Genomic DNA, 18,315 nt, shown 5'->3' on the forward strand with positions numbered 1-18,315 from the left:
ATCCTCTTATTAATAACTTTATGGCCTTATTAATAAAATGATTAAATTACCCAGTAATCATGTCTCTTGAACTTTTTAATTGAAACACAGTGCAGCATCAAGCTTGATTTCTACCTGAGGCCATGGTGGGGCATTTTGTTTACTATCTAGTAGATTTTTCTAAATTTGGAGTTGTGCGGGTGATGGGTCAGGAAACCCTTCATTCCACTGGTAAAGAGGGAGGAAGCAGAAACAAGGGGGAGTTCAGTGGGAGGAGGGACAGTAAAAGAGGTGGGAGGGGAGTAGATTCTGAGGTAGAAGGTCAAGGCTCATCCTCTCTCTTAGGAGTATTTACATGTTCTCTGGAGTGGACTGTGCTTGGGTTGGTGGGACAAGTGTCAGCTGCTATTTTCAGAAACTCTGTGCTGTTTGGGATCCACTCCTGCCATCTCCTGCCTGCCATGGGGAGACTGTGGGTGCCCCAGCTTGTCACCACCTCCAGATCTCTGCTGCTGTGGGTAGCACTATTGTGTCTAGGTGAGTCTGAGGTTAATGGAGCAGAAAATGAGGGTACAAAGACAAAGGGTCAATTCTAGCTGAAGCATCTTTTGGGGGCTTACTTAGGAGGAAAGCACAAGTGGGGAAGGTGAATAGAAGCAGGGGTGGGAATGGGAAGGGGCTAAACATAACCATTTCTTTAGAATCAGGACATAGGGGACTTGTTAAAGTTGTTGGACAGTCTCTTGGTAACAATGCTGATTCTTAGAGCCTGACCTAGGGGAAGTGAACGTTCACTCCTGTTTGGGTGTTCTCACCCAACCAGACACCCTAATAGTTTTTCCTTCCCCCCCATACTATGGCCCAATTTTTCAAGACTGTTTCTACGGTATAAATGGCTGATGACAACTCAGTGTTAGACAGAAATCTCCAAGATGTTTGTATTTTAATAACCCCAGTGGAATCAAATTGCTTCAGTCAAGAGGTTGTTGAGGGGTATTTCTCCCTCTGCAGCTCAAATCACAAAAATTTTGCATTTTTTTCTCCCTCCCCTTTAAAAGGCTGGCTTTTCTTGTTGAGGAAAGAGAAGTGTTTATCTGGGGACCTGGGGAATAGACAGAAACCCAATTTCAGTAATTCAGGAAAAGCAGATTGTGAGGCTTGAATAAATAAGATAATTGCATGTATTTCCTTCATATATATATATACATGTGTGTGTTTGTATATATACAGTGCCTAGAATGGAAGGTGGTGGGGTGGAGCGGAAGGATGGGTCTACAGGGTGTCCCAAAATTGTTAGTGCAGTTTTAAGCTCTAAACTGTGGCCCTGGATCAAAGATTTAAGAGTTGGAAGAAATCTCAGTGGTCACTTAGATGCCTCCCCTTCTTCCCCCATTTTTAAAAATAAAAAATCAAGGCCAGAGAAGCTAAATGATTTGCTCAGAGTCACAGAGATAGCAGAGTCATCATTTGGCCTCATATCCTCTGACGCCAAAGCCACACATGCCTCTGATTTTGGAGCAAATTCCTCTTCTTTCCTCTTTCCTTAGGGAACCATCTCCAGATCAGATTTCAAGTTTAGATGAGATATACTGAGGGAATGGGGATCTCCTACCCCACCAAGGCCAAAATGCCCTCCAGAGTCTCCAGGCTTGTCCATAGAAGGGCATGGCTGACACTCCTCTCCACTCCCCCCAAAATGTCATGTAGCTCATACTGGTATCTAGAGAGATTCCTGGGTGTTCCATAGCTCTATCAAGTCCAATCACCTTTTAATTCAACTCAGTGACTTGGGGACTCCAGTACCCCTAGACATAATTCAGCAACAGGATCCAAGCAGAGAAGTCCCTAAACCTGATCATGGGCAATACTTGGTTGTGAAAATGAGGGAGAAGGGGCAGCCAGGTGGTGCAGTGGATAAAGCACCGGCCCTGGATTCAGATGGACCTGAGTTCAAATGTGGCACTAGCTGTATGACCCTGGGCAAGTCACAACCCCAATTGCCTCACCAAAAAAAGAAAAAGAAAAGAAAATGAGGGAGAGCTAAAGTAGAATAGAACCTTAGAGCCCCCAAAGACCCGAGATGCCATCTAATCCAATTTTCCTATTTTAGAGATGAGACTCAGGCCTAGGGAGGGTTCAGTGTCTAGCCCAAGGGGGCACAGTTACTGAATTGCAGAGCCCCTGTTCCTAAATACTTGATAAATGAAGGGACTTTCCTGAGGTCACACTGCCAGGTCTCCTGACTGTCAGATCAGTTCCTCTGTCCAAGACGCTTGGATGTCTTCAGTTCTTCCCATTTTCCATCCATTGCTGGGGAGATGCTTTTCTCAGCACCCTGCTCTATCTGTCTACATGAGGGGAGGGGGAAGGAAGTTCTGATTTTCCTATGCCTTCCCTCTGTATAATCTCTGAACTTCTAAACATCCCTGGCCTTTGGGGTAGCTTGGTGGTGCAGTGGATAAAGCACCGGCCCTGGAGTCAGGAGTACCTGAGTTCAAATCCGGCCTCAGACACTTAACACTTACTAGCTGTGTGACCCTGGGCAAGTCACTTAACCCCAATTGCCTTACTAAAAAAAAAAAATCATATAAACATCCCTGGCCTTGTTCCCACTGTTGAGTCAAGGATCCAATTCTGCCTCTTCACTAAATAATAAAAGCTAACATTGAAGCAGCACTTTAAGCTTGGTAAAGTGCTTTACAAGTCCTATAGCATTTGATTCTCACAGCAACCCTGTGATGTAGGTGCTGTGATTGTCCCCAGCTTATAGTTGAGGAAGCTGAGGCAGACTTAAAGAGACTTGCCCAAGATCACACAGCCAGTAAGTATCTGAGCTCTAGTTGTGAACTCAGGTTTTCCTGCCTAGGCTCAGTTCTCTATCTACTGAATACTCTAGCTAGTGACTACTCTCAAATCCTAAGGAAGGCATGAAGCCCCCAAAGTCATTCATAGTTCTTAAGAAGCAGAGCCAGCAATATGGAAAAATGTTTTGCATGACCTCACATGTATAAATGATAGCCCATTTCTTTTCCTCTCAATGGATGTAAAGGAGAGAAATTGGAATTCAAAGGGTTTTAAAAAAATTTTAAGATAAATATGTAATAAATCTTTAAAAAAGACAAAAAAAGAGAAAGAAAAAGTAAAGCCAGATACAATAACCCTTCCCCCAGAGACTCTTCTTTCCTTATTCTCTCTGTTCATGAGCACTCTTAGATTAAATTCTACTCTCAAGAAAGGATTTAATTCAATAAACTCATTCACATTGAGGTGGGAAGACGTTTGCATTTTAAAAGGGAACAAAATATTAAGTCATGGGAATGTCTTCAATGTTAGAATTTCAGATGGTTAAGTTGTTTTCTTCTTTTGTGGAGGGGAGGGGGCTTCCAGTGCCCCTGCAGTCACTATTATCCCAGCCATCTCTGAGGAACACTGGGGAAAGACAGCACAACAGGCTGCTCTGGGTCCCTAGCCTGGCTAGTTGTAGTTCCATGGTGTAGCTCCCCTGCCCCTGGGTTCCCTGTCCTGGTCTAATCCCTGCTTTCTGGTCTCTTGCAGCTCCAGCCATCAGGAGTAATGGTAAGTTCTGTATTCAGTTTGGGCCTCTTTTTTTGTTTTGTTTTAACCACCCCCTCTTCTCCCTGTCCCCACCCCTTCCCAGAACATCCATATCAGCACAATGCATCCGGGACAGTAGCTCGTATCCTGACTGGAACCTTGAACCCACCTGATTAAGGAGAGAATGTGACTGGGGCCAGTAAGGTTACAGCTATCACTGAGATAACTCTCTTCTCCTGTTATCTTCCACCCAAGGCTGTTTGTTTTCCTTTCTACTGCTAGAGACTCAACACTCTTCTTATCCCTCTTCCTTCAGGAACCAGTTGTTTTTAGGTCATTCAGTCATCTTTGAATCTCCTTTTCTAGTGTGTCCCCATTTTACTGATGGGAAATAAGGCTTAAGTGACTTGCTCAGGGTCACACAGCTCTTGAGTCTGAGCCTGGGTTTGAACTCAGATCTTCCTGACTCCAGGACCAGTGGTCTGGCCACTGTGCCACCTAGGTGCCCAGGAAATTTGATCTTCGATCACAAAGTCACAGGAAGCTTATACCCTCCAAAAACGGTTAGTCGACTCGGGTGTGTCCCCATGTTTCCCTGTGTTTGAGTACATCTTGTGTGTATTTCACTGCCTGCTCCATAGAAAGAAAGGTTTTCTATTTATTACTCATCTGGCCTTGCAATTTAATTCCTCCAAGCCTCAGTTTTCTCATCTGTAGAATGAGGACAGTGGACTGGATAATCTCTATAGTCCCTTTCAGCTCTAAAACTCATGATTTAGGATCGAATGAGTGAATGTGTGTAAAACACTTACCATGGTACTTGGAACATAGTAGGCACTTAATGAATGCTTGTTTCCCATATCCACTTCCCATGGAACATCTGTGTTATGTGTGTCTGTAGTTGCTATGAGGTTGTCAACATATTTCATGTCATGGATCAGAGTAAGAAAAGTCATGGAGTCCAACTCCCTCATTTCACAGGTGAGGAAACTGAGCTTAAGAAAGGTTAACTGAATTGCCCAAGGTCACACAAGTAGCAAGTGACTAAACCAGAATTTGAACCTGAGATCCTTGAATCCAAAGCCAGAATTCTTTCTCCTGCCCCAAATGATCTCTAAATGTCTCTGTATGTGTTGTGTGGGTCAATTCAACAAGTAGTTATTAAATATCTGTGAAACTAATAATTGTTGGGGATGCAAAGAAAGGGAAAATAGTCTTTTCACTCAAGGAGCTCACAGTCTGGGGGTGTTGCTATCTACACTATGTATGAGTATAAGTATTGGGTATTGTGAACAATAGATACACACACATTTGTACAATGTTGAAGGAGGAGTTATTGGGGGCAGAGATTCAGACCCTCTGATGAGGCTAGGAACCAGCAAGTGTTGGGGTGCTTGACCTTGGATTGCAGGCAAATAGGACCCCTCCCTCCTCTTGTAGGAACAATATTTCCTCAGTAAATGGATCCTTCTCCTACCTACAGAACAATGTTGACCCCAGAGATTTTCAGTCTCCCCTAGATTTTGGAGATTGAAGTTACAGATCATTTACTCTTTTTTGTTTGTTTGTTTGTTTGTTTTTTGGGGTTTTTTTGTGGGGCAATGGGGATTAAGTGACTTGCCCAGTGTCACATAGCTAGTAAGTGTCAAGTGTCTGAAGCTGGATTTGAACTCAGGTCCTCCTGAATCCAGGGCCGGTGCTCTATCCACTGCGCCACCTAGCTGTCCTCAGATCATTTACTCTTACTTTCCCTGCGATGGGCTGTCTTTGAGAAGAAAATGATGACTCTTGGGGTTTTGTTGTATGTTTTTGCTTTTGTTTTAACCAATCAGATGGGACCTAGGAAATCCACAGGGAGCTGTCCACCCTTCTGGAAAGAGCCCTGTGGTCTCATGACTCAGTGTAGCTTAAATGTGGGAGAAAACTGCCATTAGATCTGGGATGTTATGGGCTCTTCTTTGGAGGCTCCTTTTCTTCATTTCCTTCTACTCTGTACCTTCCTCAGGTCCCCCAAAGGCATCACTGACCCTGGAACCCCCTTGGTTCAATGTGCTCAGAGAAGACAATGTGACCTTTATATGTGAGGGGTTCCAAACCCCTGGAGAGGAATCCATTGAATGGTTCCACAATGGGTCATCTTTCCCCATCCACCAGGACGCCTATAACATTCCAGCTGTCAACATCAAGGACAGTGGGGAATACCAGTGCCGGACAAAACAAACTGCCCTCAGCAACTCTGTGAAACTACAGGTCACTAGTGGTAAGTGAAGGATAAGGAGCCTGGGGTAAGGTGGAATGGGATACAGCCTGGAAAAGGACATATCCTGTTTATTGGGAGAACTAACGCTAAGGGGAATGGGTGGGAGAGTTCCTGAGAAATCCACAAGTTTTTTTTAATTCTCCTTTTCACTATTGTCCTTACTAAGGTATGAGTTTAGCTTGCCTTTTTGTAAATTTCTCTCACTAGCTGTGTCTTTTTTCACTACTTATTTTTGTCAGGAAATTTCCTGAACTCCTTCCCAAGTGAACAAGAGAATAGGGACTTACATCTAATCAATCAATAAGTATTTTTTAAAGGCTTATTGTAATAAGCACTGGAAATACAAGTACAGAGAAAGAAACAATTCCTGGTCACAAAGAGTTTACGTTCTACTGGAGGAAATAAAAGCACATGTAATAGATAGATAGATGTGTGTGTGTGTATGTATACATGTAAATACACATATATTATACATAAATATATATTACATACAACAGAAATATAAAATTAATCACTAAAATATTTATAACAAATTTTGAAAGGAAGTCTGCTAGCAGTTAAGAGAACCAGGAAAGGATTCATGTAGAGTTTATTGCCTGAGCTGCATCTTATATGAAGAGAGGAACATTATGAAGAGGAGGCTGTGCATTCCAGGCATAGGGAGTGATGGTGGGATGTAGAGATGGTCAGTGAAACATTACGGAGTAGCATGGGAGGAACAGAGAGAAGGTCAGTTTGTCTGGGTAGCCAAATCCAAGGGAGGGGAGACTGATGTCCAGTGAGTCTGGCCAGGTTGTAAATGCCTTTTAAAAGTCAAAGGAGGGGGCAACTAGGTGGCGCAGTGGATAAAGCACTGGCCTTGGATTCAGGAGGACCTGAGTTCAAATCCAGCCTCAGACACTTGACACTTAACTAGCTGTGTGACCCTGGGCAAGTCACTTAACCCTCATTGCCCTGCAAAAAAAAAAAAAAGTCAAAGGAAAGAATTTGAATTTTATCCTAGAGGCAATGGGGAGCCACTAGAGTTGGTTTAGCAGTAGAATTCACCTTGCTATACTAGCATGCTCTGAAGGTTGAGGGTTATAGCTCCAGATTACAAATAGTCTCCGATTTTGTAAAATGTTTTAGATGTTTCTACCCCTGCCTAGTTCTTAAATTCCTCCCAAGTTGCCACCATATTTGTCTTACCTGCATGTTTTGCCCATTGCCTTTCCCATTTATTGGTTTCTGATAGTTGGTGAGCCCTTTGGAGGGCGTGATGTAGGCAGATGGAGTTTATGGGTGTTCAAGGAGGACTAGTGCCTCTAGTGTGTCAGTTTGCCAAGCCCTTTTCTGGACTGCTCATCCACCTTTGGTGTCCATCTGGCACTCAACTGTCCCCTGTGGCTCCAAGAAGTTGTGGCATGTACAGTGGTTCCCTGTCTTGGCAGATGGGCTACACGAGTCTGAGGGTAACCAGTCAGTCAGTCAGAAACCTGCTGCAAAATTAGTGGGGTGTCTACCCAACATATGTGAAGAAATGCCCAGTTGAATGGGCATATACGAATATCTTGAAGGGAGATGAAGCAAGCACTGTGGAATGCTTAGAGCTTGGTCAGATATATAAGATGGCAGGGTCATCCACTTTATCCTGGGAGAACACCAGCTGTCCTCACTTTAATCTTGACACTGGCTTTGATGATTCAGGATGAGAGAGTGAGGCTGACAACTCTGTGCAACTCTGCCTCACTTACATCCAATTCACCCAAGAGTCAAGACATCATTCCAAGGTGTCATTGGTCCTCTTTGCAAATGGAGGACAATGGGGCAGCTAGGTGGCGCAGTGGATAGAGCACCGGCCCTGGAGTCAGGAGTACCTGAGTTCAAATCCAGCCTCAGACACTTAACACTTACTAGCTGTGTGACCCTGGGCAAGTCACTTAACCCCAACTGCCTCACTTAAAAAAAAAAAGAAAGAAAGAAAGAAGAAAAAGAAAATGGAGGATGATAAACAACATGTGGACTGATCCTTCCGAGTGCCATTCTGCATATCCTCATACTAGCTTCAGTGATTGGAATCATTGTTTAGAGTCAGGGTCTGCTTTTCTTTGTCTTTGGAGATGGCAGGAAGTCTTAGATGGCCCAAGGCTCTAGGACAGGTTGAAATGTTTTGAGCTAATGGCCTTTGTGTTTGTCTTTCAGATTGGGTGCTACTTCAAGTGGAGAGACTGGAATTCATGGAAGGTGATTCTATGATGTTGAGGTGCCACAGCTGGAGGAGCAAACCACTGTATAAAGTCACATACTACCACAATGACAAAGCCTTAAAGTATGACTCTCAGAGTTTCAGATATGTTGTTTCGCAAGTGAACTATACTCATAGTGGATCCTACTATTGTACAGGGAACTTGGGGAAAATGACATATGTATCCCCAACTGTGTTTATCACTGTCCAAGGTAAGGAAACTTGACCAAGGCATTTGAAGGGAAGAGATAGACACCTAGGATGGAGATCATGTGGTTTTTATGAGGTGGACAAGAAATGTTAGAAAGAGATAAAAAGAATAATTAACATTTAGGTAGCATTTTTAGGTTTGTGAACCATTTTTCATACATATGCTATGAGATCTCCACAAAAAACCTAACCCACTGGCATTATTATTACTATTATTATAATTTTAGAGGTAAAAAATTGAGACACAGAGAGATATGACCTTTCTATGATTGCACAGCATCAGGACCTAAATGTGGGTCTTCCTTATTCCAAGCTCAGAATTCTCTATACTATGGCATATCACCTCTCTCAATTACATTTGAGGCAAAGAGTCAGAAAATCATGGCAGTCTCCCTGTGCTTTGATAAGATTGCAGGGGTTTGAGCAGTCATAGCCAGAGGACCAGTTTCTCCTTCCTAATACTTTATTTAAGATTTTTGCATTGATATTCATTAGGGAAATTGGTCTGTAATTTTCCTTCTCTGTTTTGGTTCTCCTGGTTTAGATATCAACACCATATTTGTGTCATAAAAGGAATTTGGTAGAACTCCTTCTATTCTTCCAAATAATTTGTATAGTATTGGAATTAATTCTTCTTCTTCTTCTTCTTCTTGATGGGGCAATGAGGGCTAAGTGACTTGCCCAGGGTCACACAGCTAGTAAGTGTCAAGTGTCTGAGGCTGGATTTGAACTCAGGTCCTCCTGAATCCAGGGCTGGTGCTTTTTCCACTGCTCCACCTAGCTGCCCCCAGAATTAACTATTCTTTAAATTTTTAGTATAATTCACTTGTAAACCCATCTGACTCTGGAGGTTTTTTCTTAGGGAGTTCATTGATGGCTTGTTCAATTTCTTTTTCTAAGATGGATTTATTTAAGGATTTTATCTCCTCTTCTGTTAACCTGGGCAGTTTGTATTTTTGTAAATATTCATCCATTTCATTTAGATTGTCAAATTTATTGGCATACAGTTGAGTAAAATAGCTCCTAATTATTGCGTTAATTTCTACTTCACTGGTGGTAAATTCACCACTTTCATTTTTGATACTGATAATTTGGCTTTCTTCTTTCTTTTTTTAAATCAAATGAACCAAAATGTTTATCTATTTTATTGATTTTTTCATAAAACCAGCTCTTAGTTTTATTGATTAATTCTATAATTTTCTTACTTTCAATTTTATTATCTTTCCTTTGATTTTCAGGATTTCTAATTTATTATTTAATTGGGGATTTAAAATTTGCTCTTTTTCGAGCTTTTTTAGTTGCATGTCCAATTCATTGATCTCCTCTTTCTCTATTTTATTCATGTAAGCATTTAGAAATATAAAATTTCCCCTAAGAACTGCTTTGGCTGCATCCCATAAGTTTTGGTATGTTGTCTCATGATTGTCATTCTCTTGGATGAAGTTATTGTTTCTATGATTTGTTGTTTGACCCACTCATTCTTTAGGATGATATTATTTAGTTTCCAATTAATTTTCAGTCTATCTTTCCATGGCTCTTTATTACATGTCATTTTTATTGCATCATGATCTGATAAGGGTGTACTTACTATTTATGCCTTTCTACATTTGACTGTGAGGTTTTTGTGCCCTAATACATGGTATTTTTTGTGTATGTGCCATATGCTGCTGAGGAAAAGGTATATTCCTTTCTATTCCCATTCAATTTTCCATAGATGTCTATCATATCTCACTTTTCTAAAATTCTATTCACCTCTTTAACTTCTTTCTTATTTATTTTGTGGTTGATTTATCTAGTTCTGAGAGAGAAAGGTTCAGATACCCCACTAGTTTAGTTTTTCTGATGTTGTTAGTTTTTTTTTGTAACTCATTTAACTTCTCCTCTAAGAATTTGGATGCTTTACCATTTGGTGCATATATGTTTAGTATTGATATTACTTCATTGCCTATGGTACCTTTCAGCAAGATGTATTTTCCCTCCTTATCTCTTTTAATTAGATCTATTTTTGCTTTTGCTTTGTCTGAGATAAGGATTGCTACCCTTGCTTTTTGTGTGTGTCTGTGTGAGGCAATTGGGGTTAAGTGAGTTGCCCAGGGTCACACAGATAGTAAGTGTTAAGTGTCTGAGGCCGGATTTGAACTCAGGTCCTCCTGACTACAGGGCTGGTGCTCTATCCATTGCACCACCTAGCTGCCCTTACCCTTGCTTTTTTAAAACTTCATCTGAAGCATAATATATTCTGCTCCAACCTTTTGCCTTTTGTTTATCTTTCTGCTTCAAATATGTTTCTTGTAAAGAACATATTGTAGGATTCTGGTTTTTAATCTACTCTGCTATTTGCTTCTATTTTATGGGAGAGTTCATCTCATTCACATTCACAGTTATGATTACTAAATATTTCTTTACCTCCATCCTCTTTTCCCCTTTGTTTGTAATCTTTTTTTCTTCTTTTACCCCATTCCTCCTTGCCAGTGTTTTGCTTCTGACCACTGCCTCCCTCAATTTGCCCTCCCTTTTATCAGCCACCCTTCCTTTTCTTTCCCCTTTCTTTCCCCTTTCTTCCCCTGCTTCCGCCTTCCCTTCTATTAGTGCCACCCTTTCCCCCTTACCCTTTTACTTCCTTAAAGAGTAAGCTAAGTTTCTTTATCCAAATGAGTGTATATGTTATTTTCTCTAGAACCAAATCTGATGAGAGTAAGGTTGAAACAATGACCACTTCTCCCTTTTCCCCCTCTATTATAATAGGTTTTTTTGTGCCTCTTCATATGATGCAATTAACCCCAGTCCACTTCCCCTTCCCTCTCCTGCTCCTATTATCCTTTTATTCTGCCCCTTAAGTTTCTTTATATCTTTACATCAAAGTCAATTTAATAAAATACCCTAATAGAGATACAGTTCTCAAGAGTTAAAAGTATTATCTTCCCTCATAGGGACATAAACAGTTTAATCTTATTAAATAACTTTTTTATCCTGTTCATCTTTTTATACTTCTCTTGAGTCTTGTATTTGAAGATCAAATTTTTTGTTCAGTTCTGGTGTTTTCTTCAGAAAACTTTGGAAGTCCCCTATTTAATCAAATATACATCTTTTCTCCTGAAAGATAATACTCAATTTTGCTGGCTAGTTGATTTTTGGTTGTAATCCCGGCTCCTTTGCCTTCCAGAATATGATATTCCAAGCCTTGTGACCCTTTAATGTCAAAGCTGCCAGGTCCTGTGTAATCCTGACTGTGGGTCCCTGATATTTAAATTGTTTCTTTCTGGGCTAATATAGTATTTTCTCCTTCACCTGATAATTCCTGGATGTTTTCCTTTTGGGGTCTCTTTCAGGAGGTGATGGGTGGATTCTTTCGATGACAATTTTATCCTCTGATTCTACAATATCAGGGCAGTTCTCCTTTATAATTTCTTGGAATATGGTGTCTAGACTCTTTTTCTGACCATGGCTTTCAGGTAGTCCAATAATTCTTAGATGATCTCTCCTGCATCTATTTTCTAGGTCAGTTGTCTTTGCAACGAGGTATTTCATATATATTTTTTTTCTATTTCTTCAGTCTTTTGATTCTGCTTGACAGATTCTTGGTGTCATATGGAGTCATTAACTTCCATCTGCCCAATTTTTATTTTTAAGGCTTTATTTTCCTCAGTAAGGTTTTGCACCTCCTTTTCCATTTGGCTACTCCCCCTCCCCCCAATTTGACTAATTGAAGTCTTTAAGGAATTGTTTTCTTCAGTCAACTTTTGTGCTTCTTTTTTCGGTGTAATTCACATTTCTCTCATTTCTTTTCCCATTTTTTCTTCTTCCTCTCTCATTTGAATTTTTTTTTGGGGGGGGGCCTGGGCAATGAGGGTTAAGTGACTTGCCCAGGGTCACACAGCTAGTAAGTATCAAGTGTCTGGAGCCAAATTTGAACTCAGTTCCTCCTGAATCCGGGGCCAGTGCTTTATCCACTGTGCCACCTAGATGACCCCTCATTTGATTTTTAAAAGCCTTGTTGAGCTCTTCCAAGAAGGCTTTTTGGTCTTGAGACCAGATCATTGTCCCACTTGAGGCTTCACATGTAGGCATTTTGATGGTATTGTTCTTATCTGAGTTTATATTTTGGTCTTCCTTGTCACCATAGAAGCTGTCAATGGTAAGGGTCCTTTTCTATTTCCTACTCATATTGTAGCCAATTTTCAAATTTTTAAAGTTTAGGTCTTCTCCTGGGGCACAGGAACCACTGTTGCAAGATTCTTGTGCTGTGGTATAGGGGCCTGGTCACTGGCTTTCTTCTCTAAGGCCTCTGTGACTTTTGGATTCCTCATCACTCTGGGCTTGCTTCCTGTGCTGGGATGGCTTGGCCAAGTCACTCTTGTCTTGTGAGTGGTTCTCTAGCTGGAAGTTTGACCTTACAGCCAGGGCTGGCAGGTCTCACAAATGGCCTGTTGTGCCACCAGCCTTATGATCCAGGATCAAGGGGTGTCAGCAAATTATTTATGCCGTGGCCAAGAGCCTCCTGCTGACTTGCCCAGACCCCCTCCACAGTGTGCTGCTCAGAGCTGTCCTGAGCTGTGCTGCGCTGAGCTGAGCTACCCTCCCTTTTCACCCAAGTGAGACAGACCTTTCCTTATGTTTTCTAAATTATCTCAGGTTAGGAGATTATGTCTTTCTATATTTTTTGTTGGTTCTGTAGATCCAGAATATGTTTATAGGATTCATTTAGTGTTGTTTTTGAGGGAAACTTGGGAAAGCTCAAGCAACTTCCTGGCTTCTCTCTACCATCTTGGCACCACCTCCAGTCAGGTCCAGTTTTCTCCACGCTCACCTCCTCTGGAGACCACACCTCCCAAGTGATAAGCATTAATAAGATAGTTTTTAAATGGCTCTTGAAGAGTTTGCCCCAGAATATCAATGGAACCTGTTAAGTAGGGGAAGATCATCCAGATACATAGCTTATAAAGTACTCCTAGAATCCCACAACCTATCCTCTTTCATCTCCTAGGCCATCTCCTTCAGGATCCTTCTATATTCAGGTAGACTGTGTAAGGCTGTGCAAGTGGCCTCTCCTTGTAAGAGAGGCCTTAGGAGTGGTCTTTTCTTCTGCCCCATGGGGCTCCTCTGCCAGGTTATGAGCTAAGGCCTCCTTCAGTAGAGTGAAGGAGCCTGGATCAAGTCAAGAAAAAATAGACAAGTGTGAGATCTAAAATTGGATATTAGATCATAAATCTCCCCTCTTTAACCTTTCCCTTAATTTATCTCCCAGACTAGTAAATGGAAGAAGCTTCTGTTTTCTAGTTAGAGCTTTTATTGTATGGTAGTTTACAAGGTGATGTTGACTAGAAGGTAGGAAAGTAGAAATACAAAACAAATAGTCTTAAGTCTAAGCTTAGTCTATATTCCGTGTAAAACTCACCAAAATCCAAGGCCACCTTTGGGGAGAGAGAGAGACCGAGTCAAGCGCGTGCTGCTGCTAACTGCGAGCCGGGCCGAGTCGAACTCCCGTCAGCATCTGTCTGTCCAGTGCAGTCAGGAGACCAGCAGAGCAGGAAAAAGTCCCACTTCCATTCTCTCCTTGCCTTTTAAGCTTGCACCCCGGAAGTGGAGTGCTAGCAGGCAGTCTGGCATGTGTAGCTCATGCCATTGGTCTCCTCCCCGAAAGGGTGGTCCTTAAAAAAACTGGTGTTTCTCCATTATCGCTAACCGACTATTAAAACTTTTTACCACATTCCCCCCTTTTGTTCCTCAAGAAACAAAATATTTCCTTGACGGAACAGTAAAAAGAATATAATAACTATTGCTAACTAATAATATGTGAACAACAATATAGAAAAGGAAGAGAGGAAAGTTTTGTTCAGAGGGGCGATTTTTTTTTGTCCTCATGAACCGATGCTTTGACATTAGTCTTGCAAAGGGAGAGCCTCTGCAGAGAGTACATGTTACAGATAGTGTATATTATAACAGAAAGGAGATAGTAAAAACTAACAAAACAAAACAGTTCATATAAAATCTCTGAGTTCTCTTGTCTTCTTGAAGTGGTAAGATGTCATCAGGAGGAAACTGGATTCTGGACTCTGGTCTGGAAAGCTGGATTCTGGACTTTAACTGTTTGAACTGCTGCATTTTTACTAAACCTTAGCATAGCATTGTTAACGACCAAATTAATAAATTCCATTACACAAGCATTTATTAAGTATCATCTCCTATCCTATGCTAAGCCCTGTGGATACAAAGAAAGAATAAACACTCTCTGACTTGAATCTAATGGGGGAGATAAGATCCAAGGCACTCTGTATAATCAAGATACATCCAGGATCAAATGGAGCTCATCCTAGATGGAAGGTAGAACTAAGGGGGACTGGGAAGGCTTCTTGCAGATGGTGAGGTTTGAGGTGAGATTTCAAAGAAGGCAGGAGACTAAGACTAGGAGGGTGCTTGGCTACTCAAGCTAAGGGAGGAGTAAAGGGGAAGGAAACCTGGGGCAAGGCTGAGTTAGCAATAGTGGAGGGTAAGGGGAGGGTAGAGGTAGGGAAGGAAAGTACTGTGTATCCTGAGATCTCTCTCTCCCAAGATCAGGAGGGAAGCCAAGCACCACAAAAGTGGTTATAATAGCTGTGGCCCTGCTGCTTGTGATTGCTACAATTGCAGCTGCTGCCCTGTATTACTACAAGAGACACAAGAGAGCAGGTATGTGGTTCCCCTTGTTTTTTTCTGGGCCAAGATGCCAATGCTGTCCTTTCCCAGACTCTGCATCATGACCATTTGTTTCCCTGGCCTACAGAATCCCCTGCCATACACTTACTTATAACTGTGAGATTCTTTAACACAACAGGAGAGTTCTTTTACCCCCCCGCCCCCGCCCAGATGCTAAAGCATAGAGCTTGGAGATGTTGCTTTAGAAATCTAATAAATTAAAAATATCACAACTTATCACTTGAAAAGCTAATTTACTGGAGAAACAAAGATATGATAAGAAATATAGTAAGAAACAGAGACAGGGATAAAAATAGTGACTGAGAGACACTAAGATCTAGAAGACTGAGTGACCTCTCAGACTCACCCCCTAGCTATTCCACTTAATTATCAGCATTCTTGTCTCTTTGGGCAATCCTCTTGATTTACTGATGACCACCTCCATTTCTTTGGGCTGGAATTTCCCATCTGGCTTCTTCAGTGGTGCCCTCAGTGAGGGACAGGATGTGTGTGTGGGGTGGTGGAAATGGGAAAGCAATGATTGAAATGCCATAGGATCCCAGACTGAGAGCAGGAAGGGATCTCCTAGGTCATCTAGCAAAGTCTCCTGACTTTACAGATGAGGAAATGGGGGCTTAGGAAGCCTAAGCAGCTTGTCTGAGGTCACACAAACAGGAAGGGGACAGAGTCTAAGCTACAGTAGTCCTCCAGCTTCTAATCTGGTCTCTTTTCACTACCCTTGGCTGCCTTTCTCCTTCTCCCTGTGCTTCCGGAAATGTTTCCCTGAATAACCTGAGTGCTAAATGGAGGGGCCTCAGTGATTTGGAGCCAAATTCTCAGGGGAGGTGGGAACCCTGGTCTCTCTTAGCAGTAGTTTGGGGAAAGGTGGGAGGTGGTAGTGGTTCAACCACTGTTGGACCTTGGACACTGACCTCTCTCTTGTAAGATGAGGATTGGTGCTTCCCCCTCCACCACCTCTCCTGGCCTAATATCTGCAGTACAGAAATCCTAGGGTCTTTGTATTGTTTCCTTCCCACTATCTGAGAAAGTGTCTCATTGAGTGGTGTGTGTGTGTGTGTGTGGCAGGAGCATCTGTTTCTCTTTTAATGCAACCTTTTCCCCTGGCCATGGTCCTGAGGTTCATGATGTCCCATTGTCCCACAAACCTTTTATGTGCCCTGCCTTAGCTCTCCCAGACAGCCCTAAATACAGGGAATAAGGAGAGAATCTCCCATAGGAACCAAGTGAGTACAGGTGGCTTTCTCACTGCCTGTCCCAGTGTTTGATGGGACATGGATACACCTTACCCAAGTTGGAAGTGCAAGGTGGTCCAGAGGCTAAATAAAAGGAGGCTTGTGGGAGGTCAGCAGAGGTATAAGAAGGGCACAAGCTCTGCTCTCTTGGTCAGCTGTGTAGCATATCTAGGACAAAACTGGAGATAGGAAATAGTGCAGAGAGTACATGGCAAAGCCTATACCACCAGGAGTTCAGGACAGTGTTTCTCAGAAAGAGGAATGAGGGAGATCTAGGGCTAGTTTAGGACTCTCAGGAGCACTGTGAGGTCAGAAGTAAGGGGGGAAGGGAGGTAATAATAGAATTTAATCCTCATGGTAACCCTGTGAGTTAAGTAGTATAAGCATTATTTCCCCCATTTTACAGATGAAGTAACTGATATTCAACAAGTATCATATGATCTGCCCAAGATATCCTGCTATCACAGGATCATCCATTTAGAGATGAAAATGACCTCAGAGATCATTTAGTCCAGCCCCTATAGAAGTTGAGTGACTTGTTCAAAGACACACATGTGGCAAAGCTCAGCTTTGACTCCATCCACATGCAGCATTCTTTCCACTGTACTATATACAGATTCTAAGGGGGTAGAAGCAGGATTCAAATCTAGATCTTCTGGGTTCAAATCCAGTGTCATTAGAAGAAGATGAAGATGTTCAGCTAAGAAGCATGATGAAGAGGGAAGGAGTTGGGGCTCATTACTCTGGAGTAGAGGCTGTGGGGCTGGGAAGTGGGGAGGGCTCAGGGAAGGAATCTGGCCACCTTGCTCTTGGCTTACGTACATGGGCTGAGGATGAGGCAAGCTTGGATCTTTTTTTTTTTTTTTAGGGTAGAAGATTGGGTTGTACTTTTTACCTTGTCTTATCCATACAAATAGCAGTAACACTTGCAACAGTGTCTCTGGTACTTTATAAACCCTTCAATGTAGCAATGGCTGGGCCTGACAGCTTTTCTTTACATTCACAGCCAATGCTTCTGATGAGACAGGAAGGATTGAGGTAAGTGTGGTGCTCAGCTTCCTCCCCATACACCCCATTCTATCCTGTTCTCCTCTTCCCTTAGCAGACTCTATTATGTTTCTCTCATGCTTCATCTATTCTGTTCTATATATCCCACCTCTCCACCACCCACTCAATTATTCCTCATCTCTCTGTTTTCTCTAGGTGGAAAATTCCATGTCTTTTTCATTTCTAAAGGACACAGATAACCTTGAAGAAGAAGCATCAGGACACTCAATTTACCAGAATCACTAATAATCATGACCGCCTCTAATCCTCCTGCAGGGACCCTAATCTGCTTCTTCCCACAAGCACCAGGTCGAATGGGCCTAAGGCTGGAGACCAATTGACTGAAGAGCAAATTTTGCCATTCCACAGAAAATGGATCTGAAAAATCTCATTGGCAGTTGTCCACATGAATCAAAAGCTGCTTTTAAAGACCTGAAGTCCCCCAATTGAGAAATGGTCAAAGGCTATGAACATGCTGTTTTCAGATGAAGAATTCAAAGCTATCTATTGCCATATGCTCTAAATCACTATTGATTAGAGAAATGCAAATTAAAACAACTCAGTGGTACCACCTCACATGTATCAAATTGGCTAATATGACAACAAAGGAAAATAATAAATGTTGGAGAAGCTGTAGAAAAATTGGGATGCTAATGCATTGTTGATGGATTTGTCAACTGATCCAATGATTCTGGAGAACAATTTGGAACTATGCCAAAAGGACTATAAAACTGTGCATACCCTTTGGTCCAGTAATACCACTATTAGGTCTATATTCCAAAGAGATCATAAAAACAGGAAAGGGACCCACATGTATAAAAATATTGATAGCTGCTCTTTTTGTGGTGGCAAAGAATTGGAAATCAAGGGGATGCCCATCAATTGGGGAATGGCTGAACAAGTTGTGGTATATGAATGTAATGGAATACTATTATACTGTAAGAAACTATGAGCAGGCAGATTTCAGAAAAACCTGGAAAGACTTACATGAATTGATGCTGAGTGAAATGAGTAGAACCAGGAGAACATTGTACATAGTATCAACATCATGTGATGATCAACTGTGATAGACTTAACTCTTCTTAGCAATACAATGATCTAAGATAATTTGAAAG

General features: G+C 41.9%; 1 protein-coding gene across 2 annotated transcripts; it reads left to right on the forward strand.

The window, feature by feature from the left end:
• Nucleotides 1-350: 350 nt before the first annotated feature.
• On the forward strand, nucleotides 351-17,756 carry LOC122725397 (low affinity immunoglobulin gamma Fc region receptor II-b-like). Of its 2 annotated transcripts, XM_043962499.1 has the most exons (7): nucleotides 351-516; nucleotides 3,535-3,555; nucleotides 5,540-5,794; nucleotides 7,976-8,230; nucleotides 14,784-14,894; nucleotides 17,160-17,191; nucleotides 17,357-17,756. In XM_043962499.1, the coding sequence occupies exons 1-7, from the start codon at nucleotides 441-443 to the stop codon at nucleotides 17,444-17,446; spliced, it is 840 nt and encodes a 279-aa protein (XP_043818434.1). In that variant the 5' UTR covers nucleotides 351-440; the 3' UTR covers nucleotides 17,447-17,756. The 2 variants fall into 2 exon arrangements, with proteins under 2 accessions (XP_043818434.1, XP_043818433.1); XM_043962498.1 differs by lacking the exon at nucleotides 14,784-14,894 and having other exon boundaries at nucleotides 372-516.
• Nucleotides 17,757-18,315: the final 559 nt, after the last annotated feature.

This window comes from Dromiciops gliroides, chromosome 4, assembly GCF_019393635.1.
Source record: "Dromiciops gliroides isolate mDroGli1 chromosome 4, mDroGli1.pri, whole genome shotgun sequence".
Classification (NCBI taxonomy): domain Eukaryota; kingdom Metazoa; phylum Chordata; class Mammalia; order Microbiotheria; family Microbiotheriidae; genus Dromiciops; species Dromiciops gliroides.

Coding starts and splice junctions, on each gene's coding strand:
- LOC122725397 (XM_043962499.1), top strand. CDS start 441: ATGGGGAGACTGTGGGTGCCCCAGCTTGTCACCACCTCCAGATCTCTG. Junction 517..3,534: donor GGTAGCACTATTGTGTCTAG/GTGAGTCTGAGG, acceptor GGTCTCTTGCAG/CTCCAGCCATCAGGAGTAAT. Junction 3,556..5,539: donor TCCAGCCATCAGGAGTAATG/GTAAGTTCTGTA, acceptor TACCTTCCTCAG/GTCCCCCAAAGGCATCACTG.